The sequence below is a fragment of the Misgurnus anguillicaudatus genome, chromosome 9 (assembly GCF_027580225.2).
Source record: "Misgurnus anguillicaudatus chromosome 9, ASM2758022v2, whole genome shotgun sequence".
Classification (NCBI taxonomy): Eukaryota; Metazoa; Chordata; class Actinopteri; order Cypriniformes; family Cobitidae; genus Misgurnus; species Misgurnus anguillicaudatus.
Window position 1 is genome coordinate 18,416,035 of NC_073345.2, and position 18,401 is coordinate 18,434,435.

Here is an 18,401-nt window from a genome sequence, read left to right on the forward strand (position 1 = left end):
GTATCGTTAGAACCCCAGTCATGTTTTTGAATGGTCATGCATCATTCCCTCAGTTTCCCCTGAGAGGGGAGAAATACTGATTTCAGTGAGGCACTTCCTTCTTTCAGTGATGTAAAAATCGTCATTTTGCGTCATTGAAAGAAGGAAATCCTGTATCATTATCGAGTGTGAAAGACTACAGACACTAGCCGTTTCTCAATATGCGTTCTTGTCTGTACTTGCGTTCTTGTGGACTTGTGAAACGTCATGAGTCGCGGCCCAAGTACTGTTCCAATTCAAAGTTCGCATCAAGCCCAAGTTCACATAAAATTCCCGGATGTGTTCTTGATCCGCCCATTTTATCGAGGATGCATCAGAGGAGACTTGTGTGGACTTATTACAGTTTCCCAGTTTCCCAGAGTGCATTTCGCGTCAGAAGTTCGTTCTTCCGAGTCTGAACTTGCAACTCCGAACTAGGAAGGACACAAGTCCGAACTTGGCGTACTTGGTATTGAGAAACGGCTACTCATTCCTAATTTTTCCAAGGTGGGGGCTATGGGTGGGACCCACTCACGCTTCAGACCAATTACAGATCAGTGGGTGGGACTTACGAAAATATACGAACACAGAAAAAAAACGATCAGCCGCCATCTTTATGCTAAGCTAAGCTAAACAGAAGTTGTGGAGCGAGTCAGACTTCATGTTACAATAACAGTGCAAGTTAATCAATATGATATAGAAGAGGGTGATTTCGCAAGCGTGATGCTCTAATCCGCTGTACATTGCACCTTTATGAGCCACAATACAGCAAAGAGCTGAGGCAGGAACAGAAGCCCGAGGAGAAGCCGGAGTCTGGGCTTCGGCTGGGTAGAGGAGCCCGAGGAAGACGCAGCAACCATCGGCCTCTGCTGCGTAGAGAAGCTTGCCTGTTCTCTAGCTGTGTGCCCTCTTTATAACATTTCTGCATCAGATAAGGATATGGACATTTGTTTGGTAAAGGTTTCCAGGCAAGAGAGCAACTTTGCGCCCGTTTGGACATGTTTATTTCACAGACGCGTTTCGGCTTCCGAGCAAACGCGCTGCGGAGTATATGAGCTTGGACAGACTCGCGCTGTGTGCTTTCGGTGTAAGGATCAGATAAGGATATGAACGTTTGTTTTGTTAATGTTTTTAATGCTTCAAAGATGTGTTTCGGCTTACGAGCACAAGCTCCAAGAGCTGAGGCCGCGCGTCTGTGGAGATATTATGCAGGGGACGCGTTTGTGTGGTGGAGGATGGAGGGATAAACGAACGTCTGACTAAAGTGAGTGTTTCTATTTTCATTGTTATACTAAGATGGCATTTATGTACACAATAGCATATCTGAGCGGTGTTCTATATGTCTATATTGTGAGAGCAGTGAGGCCTATATAACACAGATGTAATTACAGTAAACACGAGACAAAAAGAAAATTGGTAAAACTAAATAAACATTTAAAATGCATACCCTTTTTTAAGTACTTGAAAAGGCATTTGTACTGCGTTCTCAGTCTCACCTGTAAATCAAGATGTCGAAGTGCGAAAGTATATCAAAAGTTACAGAAAGGAGTGGGAGACCTGCCCTGTAGCAATGGATATATATGTAAAATAGCGCTGCAAATTCTGAAAACCGGACTTCGGATTACCACACATCATTTAATGCCGTGGCGTGGATTATTATCGGAGCATTTCAGGTGCACAGAACCAAATGTTCGGCTGTCATGTCAATTCTGGCACCATGAACTTCAGCCAGACTGTACATAGTTTCGAAAAGTTCAGATGTTTATGTTCTTCAGCATCCTTGCAAGTTACAACCTATTATTGTTCTGCATTTAACGTTAAAGGTAAGCATACGATCTCCCTCTCACACACACCTGTTTATCAGAAGTAAAATACTTGTATTATTATTAATATTAATAGATAAAAAAACAGACATTGAATTTATAATTAACGAATAGGTATTTGAATTAGCCTATCCTAAAGCATAGATAAATGTGTAAACGAGTTATTGTCATTTTGCTATTGTGGTTCTCTATCTGCTGGTGTTTAATCGCTAGCTTATGGTGCATTACTTGTGGCAGTTAAAATAACTACGTTAAATGATCAAATTGAACCAAAATTTTGATAAAATGTTGCGTTTGGACCATTTTTGCGCTAGAAACCATTTGCAAACACTGTCCCCCACCATTACGTAAAAATTATTTGCACTACGGACAACGTCTGGGTCTGAACTTCAAATGAGCAGTGTTGTGCTGTTAAGTAACGTTATGTATGCTTTTTTGTTGTTGTATATAGTAAAAGTGTTCAGATCATGTACGTTGCTCACTATAGCTGTAGTTTTTGTGGTTGTATTACAGAGATGTTTGTTTATAACACGTTTAAGCTTAAGGGACGTACCAAAGCTATATGTATTTTCTAGCTTGGGGAATTAAATGCATTTTGTGTGATCGCCCCCTCTGGTATTTAAGACGCCCCCTCATCAGCGCTCAGCTGGCGCCGGCACTGCTGTCAGATACAGTGGTGGTGGCTATTTTCTTTGTTTTACTAACGTGGCATTTATGTACACAATATCATATCTGAGCCGTGTTCCGATTAATGGGAGTGGCTTGCAGAGCTGTGCATTGTGGTGCATAGTGGGAGTTGTAGTTTTTCATACAAATGTGCTCTAAAGTCACATTTTGTCTTTTCTCGGTCAAATAGGCACAAAATTCTACATTTATGTTACATTTTGACTACAAATATGACTCACTTTCCATAAAGATTAATGTTCCTATCCGTGAAATGGCCCTTTAATGTTGAGTTTCATAGGATGGTTGTTGATGTCTGTGTGGCTAAGACAGTGTAATTTAAAATTTTCCATTCAACATTTTTTGGCAATATGTCATTATCGCCATACTGTTGAATCTTTTATTGTCATTGTTTGGTAGGACAAAATGTAATTGTAACACAAAACTCATTACAGCACCTATAATAATTTAACCCTCATAAGCCCCGATTTTCCTGTATACCTTCTGCTATAGTTCTGCGAGGGTAAAAATGACCCCAGAGATTAAAAGAGTGAATACACAAAATATATTTCTTTTTAATGATACAAATTATATATACATTTTTGTTCATTACTTCCCATTAATGCTGTGTTTTGGGAAATATGAAGTATTTTTTGTACCTGTTTACCACTAAATTCCTCAACTACACCATTAGCTTGCCTGTAAAATATATTTTTTATTGAAAAATTCACATAAATTATTATCTAAATTTGATTTAAATAGTTTTTAGATATTGGTGTAGATGTTATGTGTTGAATTCGGACATCTAGTGTTTAGAAAAAACATAAAAGAATTACAGTTTAAGGAATAAATAATTTCGACTGCCAGAGGCCCATAGAGACCCATTCATTTCATTGGATGTGGCCAACTGCTCACATCACTACTTTAGTGATACATTTGACAATGTATGTATATATAAACATTAGAAAGCACATTAAAAATAAATATTATTTCAAATAGTAGATTTTTTGAAGTGTGTGATGCATTTTGAAATGTTTGTGTGTACATGGTAATTATCACATTGTGGGTACCAATTGTTCCCACAAAGATATGAATACCTAGCCTGACGTTGTCATACTCAATTCTAGTCAGAATTTGAGTCTGATACCGCTCCATTGAGCTATAATTATGAGGCGTGTCTCAACCGAAAAATGCCTCTGCACTCAATTGGATAGACCTACGACCAATCAGAGCAACGGAGTGTGTGACGTATGTTGAAATTACGTCTTTGCAGCCTGACCGAACTGCTAGTTATTTCGCTACAATGACACTAACATTGTGATTATACTGAGTTAGCGAATGTACATCAACACCTATAATGTTTACAACATTTCGTTTATATCACAACATGAAGTATTTACTAAGTCATAGAGTAAGACTATCTCTTACCATTTGTACGTTAGGTGAACTTCATCCACGACAATACCCATTACGTTGGCTTGAAAATATTGGAGCTTAGCATGTCCCTCCACTTATTCAGCAACCACGATTCCGGGCTTCCGAAAAGAAGCTGGCAACGACCGCTAATTATATCCATCTCGTCGTGCACGCTGAGTTGCATCGCCGTGATAACGTTAGCCATTTCAGTTGCAACCAACTTTTGCCGAATAGGAAGGACGGCAAAAACATCAACAAATGCCCTGCTCGCGTTTCTCTGTTCCTCTTTTAAAATCAATGCTCTGTCGATATCTTTTAGAACAGACTCAATGTCAGAATCCACACATCTGAACTCTACAGCAGCTGCCATTCAACACACGCGCTCTTTGGTGACGTGGTTCATTACGTTACTGTTGATTATCTGTCCATCATCGTATAAAGCCCGCCCTGACAATTTGATTGGTTCGACCAGCATTTGTCTTAGCATAGTAGCTCCTAAACGGAGAAACGCCAGACCGATCTTCCCGTTTTCAGATTCTTGTGGGCGGGGCTAAGATCGGCTGGCAGCCAGGCTAATGAATACCAGTAAATTTGTGACTTTGTGGGGACATTTTGAGGTCTCAATGAGGAAACAAGCTTATAAATCAAACAGAATGATGTTTCTTGAAAATCTACAAGTCAGTTTTTTACAAACAAAAAGAAAAAAATTTTTTGCATTTCCCATTCATTTTCACTTGGGGTCATTTTTACCACAAGGGCCTCTTTTGGTAATTTTTTTTTAGAACGACCGAATCAAGTCCAGTTTTTTATATGAATATTGATAGATAGTCTAGAAAAGTCACAAAATCTTATTCCACTGAGATGAAGGGAACCATGTTTTTGAAACTTACGAAAATTGCCTTTGGGGTCAGATTGAATTATTACTGTTAAATTAAAACTGTTAATTCTCAATAAGAAATTTTGTAAATAAAATCAAACTGTTTTGTAATAGGTGAACAAGTTAACATTTGTATTCATGTTTGTTTGTTTATTTATTATAGTAACATAATGCCTTGGCATTACAGTATGTAGTCCTATAGATGATATAAAAGTCATTACTTGGAATTTTTTTTAATTATCTTTATTTCACTCTGTGAAACATAAAGATTTTAGGTTCCTTTAACCCAACGGCTGGGGCTGTCCCTGTTTGGCCCAACTCTGGGTTCAAAATAACCTTAAGACTGATGAAAATGTTAGTGTATGTATTTGAGCCCAAGCAGCAAAACTAACAGCACCTAACAAATCCAGATACATTATTCTTTCCACTGTATGCTCATAATATATAAAGCCAAGATTTAAAAAAAAATAAGCGTCAGATTTTTTGTTTCTCTCTTGTCAGCTTTTTTGTTTCCCTCTTGTGCCATGCTATAGATGTTAAAAGGAAGAAGTGTTTCTTTTTTTAAAAGAACAACAAAAATATTACAATATCTCTCTCTGTTCAAACTTCTGTTAAAACCTTCATACTTGATTTTTCATCTTGGAAAATCACAAAATGTCACTGTTTATCATATCAGCAATCTTCATTAATCCACCCCTTCAAATGCAACATCTCCAAAGGACATCCAGTGTTTTTCTCACAATGCAACTACACAACTTTACTGGTTTAAACAAATTAATAGCCCTCTGTTTTGCCTCTTTAATAACCAAACTGTGCCCCTAGGTTTTTTTTCCCTTCCGAGCCTGTTTCTCTACTTCAACAGGCATCATATTTGCAGGGATTGAATTACAAGGGAAAGGCTATACGTCTGTATCTCTCTTTTCAGCGCATTGACCATAGAGGGCAGGTGAAACTTACATCAACCGTCATCACGCTTAGGTCCTCCTCCACCTTCACCTGCCCTACTGGGAATATAAAGGCTGCTTGGCTTCACAGGCTACACAAAGAAAGAGAGGATCTCAACAAAGACTTAAATCAAAGCTTAGATCGCAGTGATTGTTAAATAACTTGGTCGATCCTTTTCATAAGCATGTATAAGTACTGTACTTGTCTTTGCAAAATTATTGACTAATCAGTGTCTCCTTTTTAGGTTAGAGATATCGCACTAAAGAGGCATCATGTCGATGGGACTGGAGATCGGTGGGATTGCCCTGGGCATCATTGGTTGGATCATTGGCATCGTCGCTTGCGCTCTGCCCATGTGGCGTGTGTCGGCCTTCGTCGGCGCAAATATAGTCACGGCCCAGGTCATCTGGGAGGGTTTATGGATGAATTGTGTTGTGCAGAGCACCGGACAGATGCAATGTAAGATCTACGACTCCATGCTGGCCCTATCGCAGGACCTCCAGGCCTCACGAGCCATGTCCATTATCGCCGTCATCTTGGGGGTCCTGGCTGTGATGATCTCCGTCATGGGCGCCAAGTGTACCAACTGTATAGAGGATGAAGCAGCCAAGGCAAAAGTTATGATCGTGGCCGGTGTCCTCTTCATTCTCGCCGGCATCCTGGAGCTCATTCCTGCTGCTTGGGTGGCAAACCAAACCATTCAGGATTTCTACAACCCTTTGCTGGTCGCCGCTCAACAGAGAGAGCTCGGGGCTTCACTTTACATAAGCTTTGCGGCTGCTGCTTTGTTGCTGATCGGAGGAGCGATGCTGTGCTGTTCCTGTCCACCACAAGAAAAGAAGTACAAGCCACAGAGAATGGGCTACTCCGCTCCACGTACTAACAACGCTGGATTTGACAGGAAAGACTATGTTTAAAACATTGTTATCTCGCAGGGAAAAGAAGAAGGATTTAAAGATCTCTTACATAGAGTAGAGATTATTTTTTAAGAGGACTCCTAAATGAAGGGTCGTACAATGCTGTCAATATCTGCTTTTCTTCAGTTTCATAGGGTGGTGTTTTGTGGACTTACATGAATGTCAGTGATCTCAAGAGAGAGTTTGATGTGTTTGTTATTTGTATAACATTTACATTTCATTGTTTATATTATTTTACTGTTTTAAAAATGTATAAATTTGACTTGACTTGCTTTTTTGTGTAGTTTTTATGCCTATTAAGTTTAGCATTTCAGTTGCATTGTTTGTTCTTTGTACTGATGCCGTCTATATTGTGAAATACAAAGAAGGGAGTAAGACTTCAACTCTTTACATGTATTTGCTTATGAAAATTTACTTGACATAGACGCATACATGGTTGCTAACAAGTTGCTATATTGGACTACAGACGTTGTCAGGAACTGTAAACATCATCACACATGAAAATCTCAAAAACAATGTAATGTGGGCACAACTCCCAAAAAATAATTCATCCACAGTATTTCCTTTTCAGGGAACATTATTTTCTTTTTAATAAAGTTTGCAAGAGTTGTCAGAAGCATTGAAGTCAAGTGACTGCAAGGTTTTTACTTTCAAGTAAATGCATTCATTCATAGGGGTAGTGTTAATTCGTGAAGATTATTTAAAAGTACAAAACGCTTAAGTTTCGTAATCTTTGGTTGGTGAGCATATTTTTCGTGATAAATTAAAAACCATTTGAGGAAACCGTCTGCCTTAAACCATTTAATTCTTAAAACCTGTGAACTTCTCTTATCCCAGCATGCACTGCAGCATAAATGAAATGTTGAGTTTCATAGGCTGGTAGTTGATGTATGTGGGGCTAGTTTAAAAATTTCCATTCAACATTTTTGCATCCTTAAAAATATGTCATTGTTGCCACACTGTTAAATCTTATACTGTCATGGGTTTGGTAGGACAAAATGTAAGTGCAAACAAAACCCATTAAAGCATCTATATTAATGGGCTTTATGCCCAGCTGTACTTCCTGAACTTCAGCCAGCTCCTTGTTTCCTGTCTTCCATTGTTGGACGGACTGGTCAATCCAGGAGTGCCTGACCTCAGTAACAACAATAATCAGACACACCTGGATTAATCAGTTTGTCCAATGGTGGCGGACAGAGAACGGGGAGCTGCCTGAAGTTCAGGAAGTAGTGCAGCTGGTAGTAGTAAAGCCTATTAAAACTAAAACTGTTAATTCTCAGTAAAGAACTTTTATCAATAAAGTCAAACTGTTTTGTAATAAACAAGTTAACATTTGCATTCATGTTTATTTATTTATTATAGTAACATAATGAGTTGACATAGCAGTATAAAGGCCTATATATGACACAAAAGTCATTATTTGAAAATTGTTTAAATTATTTTTATGACTCTGGGTCAAACATAAACATGTTCTGGGTAAATTTAACCCAACGTCTGGGTTTGTCCCTGTTTGTCCCAACTCTAGGTTGAAAAATAACCTTATGAATGACCAAAAATTGTTAAAGTGTACGTATTTGAGCTCAAGCAGCAGAAATAACAGCACTAAACAAATGCGGATACATTTTGGTTTTCACTGCAGGCTAATAAGATTAAAAAGTCACTTCATCTGCTAAAATAGTTTTTTTTCATGTGTCACACCCTCTAAAAATGGCTGGGCTATTTTTAAACCATGTTGAGTAAATATTGGACAAAACAAACCACTGGGTTAAAACTGACCCAATGCTGGGTTGTTTTAACCCAACTGCTGGGTTATTATAACCAATTGCATAACAACAACCTAACATTGGGTAATTTTTAACCCAACATGTGTTCTGTCCAATATTTACCTATTATAGGTTACAAATAACACAGACATTTTTAGAGTGCAGCTTTTTTATTCCTCTCTTGTGCCATGCTGTAGATGTGAAAAGAAATGATTGTTTCTTTTTGACAAGAACAACAAAAGATTTACAATATCTATCGCTGTTCAAACTTCTTTTAAAACCTCCGCGATTTTTCATCTTGGCACTATTTTGCAAATCAGCAATCGGCCCCTTCAAATGCAACATCTCCAAAGGACATCCAGTGTTTCTCCCACAATGCAACTACACAACTTTACTGGTTTAGACGTAATATTAGCTCTCTGTTCCACCTCCTTGATTACCCGAACTGTGCCCCTAGGATTTTTTTCCCTGCCGAGCCAGTTTCTCTACTTCGACAGGCATCATGTTTGCAGGGATTAAATTACAAGGGAAAGGCTATACGTCTGTATCTCTCTTTTCAGCGCATTGACCATAGAGGGCAGGTGAAACTCACATCAACCGTCAACACGCTTAGGTCCTCCTCCACCTTCACCTGCCCTACTGGGAATATAAAGGCTGCTTGGCTTCACAGGCTACACAAAGAAAGAGAGGATCTCAACAAAGACTTAAATCAAAGCTTAGATCGCAGTAATTGGTAAAATACTTGATCATTCTTTTTCATAAGCAAACCTTTTATGTGTAAGTACTGTACTTTGCTTTGCAAAATTATTGACTGCTCCGTGTCTCCTTTTAGGTTAGAGATATCGCACTAAAGAGGCATCATGTCGATGGGACTGGAGATCGGTGGGATTGCCCTGGGCATAATTGGTTGGATCATTGGCATCGTCGCTTGCGCTCTGCCCATGTGGCGTGTGTCGGCCTTCGTCGGCGCAAATATAGTCACGGCCCAGGTCATCTGGGAGGGTTTATGGATGAATTGTGTCGTGCAGAGCACCGGACAGATGCAATGTAAGATCTACGACTCCATGCTGGCCCTATCGCAGGACCTCCAGGCCTCACGAGCCATGTCCATTATCGCCGTCATCTTGGGGGTCCTGGCTGTGATGATCTCCGTCATGGGCGCCAAGTGTACCAACTGTATAGAGGATGAAGCAGCCAAGGCAAAAGTTATGATCGTGTCCGGTGTCCTCTTTATTCTCGCCGGCATCCTGGAGCTCATTCCTGCTGCTTGGGTGGCAAACCAAACCATTCGGGACTTCTACAACCCTTTGCTGGTCGCCGCTCAACAGAGAGAGCTCGGGGCTTCACTTTATATAAGCTTTGCGGCTGCTGCTATGTTGCTGATCGGAGGAGCGATGCTGTGCTGCTCTTGTCCTCCACGAGAGAAGAAGTACAAGCCACAGAGAATGGGCTACTCCGCTCCACGTACTACTAACAGCGGTGGATATGACAGGAAAGACTATGTTTAAAACATTGTTTTCTTGAAGGGAAAAGAAGAAGGATTCAAAGATCTCTTACATAGAGTATCATTTTGAGAGGACTCCGAAATGAAGGGTCGTACGATGCTGTCAATATCTGCTTCATAAGGCTGTTGTGTGTATTAAGGGCTGGTTTTGTGAATTTATGTGAATCTCAGTCATTTCAAGAGAGAGTTTGATGTGTTTGCTATGTGTATATCATTCGCATTTCATTTTTTATATTTTTTTTATTTGTTGTATAAATTTGATTGCTTTTTTGTTTCGTTTTTTTAAAGTTTAGCATTTCAGTTGCATCAGTTGTTTTTTATACTGATTACACAAAATAATAAAAGGTTTAACTGGTTAAGTAAGTTTTTTTTAAGCAAAGCTGTTTCAGATCCAGTCTGATGCCGTCTATATTATGATGTAAATATACAGGGAGGAAAACTCTTTACATGTATTTGTTTATGAAAATTTTACTTGACATAGATGAATAATTGTTCTTTTCATTTGTATCTCAGTCTGTACCTGCGTTGTCAATTTATTTAAGTAAAATAAACTTTTTGTCCAACTGTTTCACAGTTTGTAAATAGCTATTTGTTTCAATTAAAAAAAAACGTTTTCATTACAATTGTAATATTGTCTGATATTTGTCCATTTTTATTATTAAATCTGATTGTTTTAAACAAAACTATGAAGTGATCATTATGGAAAGACTCATATGCAATAGTTAACTATTTACATTGACCCCCTTATTCCAAATTGTGTAAATACATTCTGAAAAAGACCAGTAAGCATACAAACCTTTGTAAGGCTACACTGTTTGTCAGAGGTGGTGGCAGACAAATCCATCCAAAACCAGTTTAGATCACCTGGGAAAAGGGAGAGGCATAAGGAAGTAAATCAGGAACAAATTGTTTGTTCAAAATAAAAACATGTATTAAGCAGCAAACAAAACAAAAAGCTGCACACAGCTTTGCTTAAAATGAAAATACTTATAACCTTCAGTGCATGTTACATTATTAGTTATTATACCAAAAATTTGAATAGCCACAAACTTGACAGACACAGAGCATTTGAAATGGGACTTCTTGTATTTTCAAAGACAGATAAGTAGGTCATGAAACTATGGTGAAAGGCAAACACATAACCTTAAGGGATATTAACACACTCCAGCCGCTAAGATTTCGTTGCCTGTGGTGGCAAAATGTAAAGTAGGGTTGTTACCATAGAGACCAATAAATCTCAAGGTGACGCCCTGTTCACCTGTCAGAGGGGGATGGGAAACCCGGGAGAAAAAAATGAGTCACACAGGTGTTTTTGAAGTGTAAAGCTTCTTACCATTATATGCTTTTTCAAAGCAATTTCACCAGCTTAATGCTTAATAACACAATCATATACACAGAACATTTATGTATTTATGCTTTACTTATTGTAATTATTTAAGAACAGTACACAAATCACCTTTAATGCTACTTATGCAGAAATGTGAGCAAATCTATTGCTATAGACGTTTTGTGCGTTTGCAAAAGAGATTACGTTTTTTGTGGGCGGCGCCCAACTAGCAGCTCTGCAGTAGTGGTGGTGTTTTAGCATTAAACTGTGATTTTCAATTTATAGGTGCAGTGTGTAATTTTTAGAAGGATCTCTTGACAGAAATGCAAAATAATATACAAAACTAAATTATCAGGGGTGTATAAAGACCTTTCATAATGAACCGTTATGTGTTTATTACCTTAGAATGAAAAGTTTTTATCTGCATACACAGAGGGTCCCCTTACATGGAAGCTGCATTTGTGCAGCCATGTTTCTACAGAAGACCTTAACAGACAAACTTTTTTACTAAGTTGTCTCCAACGACGAGATGTTTGTCCGGTGGCGGCTGCCATAGCTTCTCAATGTGTTTCAAAAGCAAGAGGTGAGCAGTCGACTGAGCCGTTGGTTGCAATTCACAACCTCACCACTAGATGCCGCTAAAATTTACACACTGCACCTTTAATTATTAATAGATTTCCAGATGATTTTATCACTCCAGTCTGTCCGTCTAAGGGCTTATTGCAACCATAAACACCTACTTTTATCTTCAAATGGTGTCTTCGATTACGGTATTCTATAAAAATGAAGGCCATCTTTTTTTGGCATTACTATTCGGACACACAACAGCACAACAAGACATTTTCTAGTGAGTTATCTTGCTGGTTTCACTCGTGTGTAAATAATTTCCACTGTTTTTCTGCCACCACATTACGCGCACAGCTTGCAGTGACGTTACTGTGACGTCTACTCGGAAAAGGTCTTTATGACGAATAAATCATAAACTAATCAAATTCTTTAAAGGTTTCAGTCTGTGAATTTAATTGTTTAAGATGGAATTGTTGTTGTGCTTTAATGAGGAAGTGTTTAAAGGTCAAAGAAAATTAGGTACAGGTTTGTTTTTATCATTATAAACATAGTTTACAATTTTCATTTTTAGCCATTAAATAATGTCAGCACATGATATATTATCAGATACTATTAGCTTTATTACCTTAAGCAATCAGACAATCAGTCTGGCCCTCAGGATGAAACTGTGTCACAAACACAACTGTCCAAATTTTATTTTGTGTCAATACTCTTTTTTGTTTGTTACTACTGTCATTTGATTTAATAAAATTACCAATTAAATAAACTTTAACAAATTAATATTAAATGAATATATACCACAGACACAAGTAGGGAACTGTTAATAGAAGTACTTTAAGAGGATTTAGCCAACATATCGATTTAGGTTTTAACCCTTTAACTGGTGCAGCCCTTTTTAAGTGGGGGGTGGTGAAAAGGTGATGTACACCTTCAAATAAATATATCTCAATATAACCCAAAATATTTTTTGGTCAAGAAGCCTAATTTTGGTCTTGTTTTAAAGAAGACACTTTTAAAAAAAATTATGGAAATGTGTTGAGGTGAAAATATATAGCAGTTTACATTTATTTGTAAAAAAATAAAAAATGCAATATAGTATTATTTTTAATACATAAAATTATCAAAAAAACTGAGGTTTGTGTTGGTTTGCTGTGAGGTTTGCTGCATACTCTTGTCACAAATGAATAAATTACAGTTACTGCATTATTATTACTGCTAAAAGGTTTCGAAATATGAAAACTACATTCTTAGACCTTTTTTAACAATATATAGTTTGTTGTGATAGATTAACATTTACATGAAAAATATTGAAGTAACCTTAGGTGTCCTGCTCACGAGACAGCGCCAGTTAACGGCTTTACATATATTCTTTAGTTTAGACAATAGATAAAATGTTGTTAGGGCAGTGTAGTGTTGATACATTCAAAGTGTACAGACTTGTTAGACGACCAACTGTACATTTAAAACCACATCCATAATTACTTTCCTTATTAAAGGTGCCAAAGATTAAAATTATAAAATTGTTATATGACATTTATATAGAAAATATGTAACTTTAATAAGTGCAAAAATAATCCAGAAACGTTTTAACATATCCATTTTGTCCTTTGAATGAAATTGTCTATTTTTGGCTTATTGGAAGGGTCATGAATAATAATGTTGAGCTCTGCTCTGATTTCTCTGCTCTGAGGCTCATGCCAGTAACTCACATTTGTAAACAGACCTTATATGTTTGAGGCTGTATCAGACAAAAATACAGATTTTGACTAATTGTTTGGATATTGTTAATGGACGTTTCTGAGTGTTATGTTTGTTTTATTTAAGTATGGACCTACAAAACATAACTGTAAAGTCAATAGTAGAACTTTAGCTTAAAGGAACATGCCCACGTTTTGGGAATTTAGCTTATTCACCGTATCCCCAAGAGTCCCCCTAAGCTAAGCTTGTGGGGGCTGCGTCAGACAGAGTTACAGCATGCACGGAGATGAGAAACGTATGTATGGACTTATCTTACTCTGGGGGATACGGTGAATAAGCTAAATTCCAAAAATGTGCATGTTCCTTTAAACACTACACTCTAAAAATGGCTGGGTTATTTTTGACCCATAATGGGTAAATATTAGACAGAACACATGCTGGGTTAAAAATTGACCCAATGCTGGGTTATTTTAACCCAACTGCTGGGTTATTATACCCCATGGTTGCATAACAACAACCCAACATTGGGTCATTTTTAACCAGGCACAGGGTAATTTTTAACCCAGCAAATGTTCTGTCCAATAGGGTCAAAAATAACCCAGACATTTTAGAGTGTAGCATATAGTATTAATTAGCATGTAGCGCTAACTCATCAGTAATAACTTTGTTTTTAGCATTTTAACAACTTTGGAACTAATTTAATGCTGCGGGTGTACAGCTCGACTGTGATTGGCCTGTTTTTCAGCAGTCTTTTGCATGCACGAGCTTTACATAAAAATGGGGAAACAAAGGCGTTTGAGGCTCATGATATGTCATGTAAATACAGTTTTTTTATTCTATGGCACGTTTAAGTCATTAAAAAAATGGCCCATACAACAGTCAAGTTCAGCTTTACTTTTAGTTATATTGTGAGAACCTATTGTGGGAACATGGATTAGGGTGCATTACAAAATCATTTACCCCTAAATGCATGCCTTGGGTCTTTAGTGACCCAGGGCATCATCCATACCCTGTTGCTTCACAGTAAGCAGGTGCCTGGGTTACATGATGTACCCATGGGTGTCCTTTAACATCTATTTAATAAAAAACTAAAACGTCAAAGTATAACATAACATGCATTGTTTTATCATTTTGTGATAGATAATAAAATATTAGGACAGTTTTATACTAGTTTCAAGATCCAACCGTGTTAGATAAACATTCTGGATTGCAAAAAATGTGTAATAAGGAATATGAATATGTGACACAGTCATGCATTTAAGGGTTAAAATAATAACATTTATGTTTAAGTAGAATTGGGCAAAAGCATATCCATTTTGTATTATGCAATACTTAAAATTATTATCCACAGTTACATAACTGTGAAGTATGATTTTATATGATCAACAGTCGTTAATAGTATTTTATTAATAGAAAGTTTTAATATATGACTTGTAGATAAGTATTACTGTACCACAAATCAATCATAAAACCAAATCTCGTCTTTATATTAACTTTATCAGATGCATTACGTCATTTAAGTGTTAGCTCATTAAATCTGAAAAGCAATTACGCAGATAAAGTGCACTTGGCAAAACAAACATAAACAATATTCTCTCAGCCTGCAGTTTCGATTATCTCAGGAATGTGAGCTGAACATTTAGTCCTCTTTCAAGAGAAGGTCACTGAGATATAGGGATATGTTTCATTCTTTGGAGTCAACAGACTGGCCCAGCGTAACAAAACTAGGACACACTTTGTATGAGCTGTTTTTCTTACAAAGAGAATGATATGCAACCCTTAACCTTCCATGATTTATACACAATGGCAATCTATTCACAAGTATTTGGGTGCAGCTAATCATTCATACATCACAGCCAAACATACAACGGATTAACAGTAATAGTTGTAGCCGCAGTTAACATGATCTATAAACAGGCTCCATAAAATGATGACATCACCTTGCACTACATTCTGTATGAAGCAGAAAATAACCTAAAGACAATATTAGTGTAATGCTGGAATACCAGAAGAAATCTTAGGCGTAAAGCAGTAGTAGCTTACACACTGTCATATAAGATCAATCACTTAGTTTAACATTACATTAATGGAACAGAAATTGTAATGTCACAAAAAAACACAGCTTTGTAAAATGAAAATAAGTTGTCTCCCCATCATTCGGGAAGTGTACTGAGTTGCTTTGTATTCTGTTCCTTTTCTATCCCTGACGAAACCCGTCAATCTGTTATCGTTGTGATCTTTTCCAGATAAAGAACCACACATCACACTCAGTTTTGTTTCTGATCTTACACATATAACAATTCAACTTGGTATTATTGGGTTTATAATTAATACACTCTTAAAAAATAAAGGTGTTGCAAGGAATTTTGTTTTAAAAGGTTCAATCTTCAGATGTTAAAGGTTCAAACCAAGCAGCCAAAAATGTCTTTGTTTAGCAACTTTATATTTGGAGTTTAGTATTGTTACACTTCAAAAACACTGGGTTAGTTACAATCTAGCACTGGGTCAAAAACCTGTTGGGTTGCAATTTAACCAATGCTGGATTGTTTTAACCATTCCAGGTTAGTCCTTTATGGGCCAAATGCTGAATTTGATTCGGAATCTCAAATATTCATATTTTGAGATTTTAACCCTTGCGGGGGGTTCAAATTCACTATTTTTTATTTCAATTTTTTTTTTTGCATAAATCTGTCAAAACCAAAAACAAATTTTTAAAAAATTCCAGGATTTAAACTCTTTAAGTTCAAAAGTGATGTCACTGATTTGAGGGGGAAAAAACACACAAAATGACAGATTTTCAATATAAAAAGTGATTGTTGACTGGATCACCAACAATCAAGAACACATTATAATAAGGTGTCATGGCTTATAATAAGCTGTCATGGCTTGTAATCAAAAAATGTTGTTATAGTGGAAGTCAATGGGGCAAAAACGTAGGGAGAAAAAAATTAAATCTGATGCTGCAAAAAAGTGCTTCTGGACTAGTTTTGTTTACATCTTGCAAAATGGTCTATATTATTCAGAGTACCGGCCCAAACATCCCTTACAATGCAAAGCAAATACGCTTATGTATTGAGATAATGCTTTAGCTTTTGGGCTTGTTTAGTAACAGAAAGGTCAATAAAACACGCCTTTCATCATAGGCTGTGGATCTTACAGGCTATATTTAAAGGGATAGTTCACCCAAAAATGAAAACGCTGTCATCATTTTCTCATCCTCATGTTGTTCTAAACCTGTATGAATTTATTTTTATTTTTTTTGATGAACACAAAAGAAGATATTTTGATAAATGATGGTAAGCACACAGCTGATTGTAACCATTGACTTCTATAGTAGGAAAATAAATATTATGAAAGCATTGTGATTAATGATGAAGATATTTTGATAAATGATGGTAAGCACGCAGTTGACGGTACCCATTGAATTCCATCGTATTTGTTTTTCCTACTACGGAAGTCAATGGTTAGCATCATTTATCAAAATATATTTTGTTTTCATTCAAAAAAGTAATTCATACAGGTTTAGAATAACATGAGGATGAGAAAATAATGACAGTTTTTTATTTTTGAGTGAACAATCCCTTTAATACGTTTTGTTTATCCATTAAGTTTGTTCACGTGTTAACTACTTGCTGTATTAAGATAAATTAGGTAGAATTCACAGTAATGCATCAATACATGAGCTTAATCAGGCTGGATAGGCCATATTTTTGTTTAGTGTCGGAGTTGTTCGAGTTTTCTTCCAGTGTTTATAATGAAACCAGTTAAACATCACGTGACCGATACCACGACAGGTGAGGAAGGTCATTTGCTTATGTTTGCCGTGAGACTACTTGACGGAAGTTTGCCTATAAATTGTCATGATCGAGCTTTACGCAAATCTATAACTTACTTCCCTTTCGTCCATTTCACAGTGTGAGAGAAACTTCCACTTAGTCGTCAAAGTTTCTGGCAGAAAATGTTAATGCTTTGATTTTGGATTATTTAATAAATTGTATAAAAAAATTCTCTCGACCACGTGTGTTACATCAAACACAAACATGTATAATTCAGGAGTGCGTGTATTTCATTGTTTACTTACTGCAGATCGTTAGCATGGTTACTGATCGTTAGCTCTGCTTTATTCCCTCTGCTGTGTTGCCTATGGCAGCAGACGTTGAGGAGGTGAAAGCTTTCAGTTTATCACTGGCTTTTTTTGTTGCTTCATAGATGCAGAGCAACAAAAGGGTATTTGCTCCTAACCGACCACATTCAAATTTCAGAGTCTTAAAGCTTTTTGAAATGACAGCTCTGGAATGGAAATGACAATTACCCTTCAATTAACCTTTATGACAAAACCAAGGCAAATTTAACTACAGCAAGTCTGGTGAAAGTGTGGAAAATATGTTTATTTATTAGTTAAGTTACTTATTTACCTAGATCCCTATTAGTAACTCCAAATAGTTTCCTTCGGTCCAGATGAAAGGCACGTGCTTCTTTCAGATTGATCTGTGAGTCAGACCATGGTGGCTTTAACGACTGAAAAACAACAGGCTAGTTTCTGCATGAAGCAGAGAGCAGCAATGTTTGCAAAGTTTTTGTACACTTAAAATATATAATGCAATAATACATATATATGGTTATAATTTAAAAATCAAATTAAAATGCATGCTTAAGGATCTGCTAATATATTACTTTTTTTGTCGTGTATGCTTTGGAAACTTAGACAATGGGTGCTATGTCCATTTAGATGTGCATTACAGTTCCTCGTCTGTTGGTTAAAAAAAATAAACGATATGTTTTATGAAAATCTTTAGCTCGTCCATAACACTACATTCAAATTGCAACCTATCTGAAGGTCAGATGTCAGTGGGTGGGACAGATAAAATGCAAACTTCTGTTCT

The 18,401-nt window shown here is 36.9% G+C and overlaps 1 protein-coding gene and 1 long non-coding RNA gene across 3 annotated transcripts; one reads left to right on the forward strand and one right to left on the reverse strand.

The window, feature by feature from the left end:
- The first annotated feature begins 6,014 nt into the window (after positions 1–6,014).
- LOC129423286 (claudin-3) lies at positions 6,015–10,609 on the forward strand. Of its 2 annotated transcripts, none has more exons than XM_073871251.1 (2): positions 6,015–6,487; positions 9,276–10,609. In XM_073871251.1, the coding sequence occupies exons 1-2, from the start codon at positions 6,015–6,017 to the stop codon at positions 9,928–9,930; spliced, it is 1,128 nt and encodes a 375-aa protein (XP_073727352.1). In that variant the 3' UTR covers positions 9,931–10,609. The 2 variants fall into 2 exon arrangements, with proteins under 2 accessions (XP_073727352.1, XP_073727351.1); XM_073871250.1 differs by lacking the exon at positions 6,015–6,487 and adding an exon at positions 9,001–9,155 and having other exon boundaries at positions 9,255–10,609.
- On the reverse strand, positions 6,466–17,745 carry LOC129423613 (uncharacterized). Its single transcript, XR_012371108.1, has 3 exons — positions 17,600–17,745; positions 10,723–10,790; positions 6,466–6,562 (listed from the first exon to the last, which is right to left on the reverse strand). It is a non-coding gene; the product is annotated as an uncharacterized lncRNA (long non-coding RNA).
- Between the last annotated feature and the right edge of the window lie 656 nt (positions 17,746–18,401).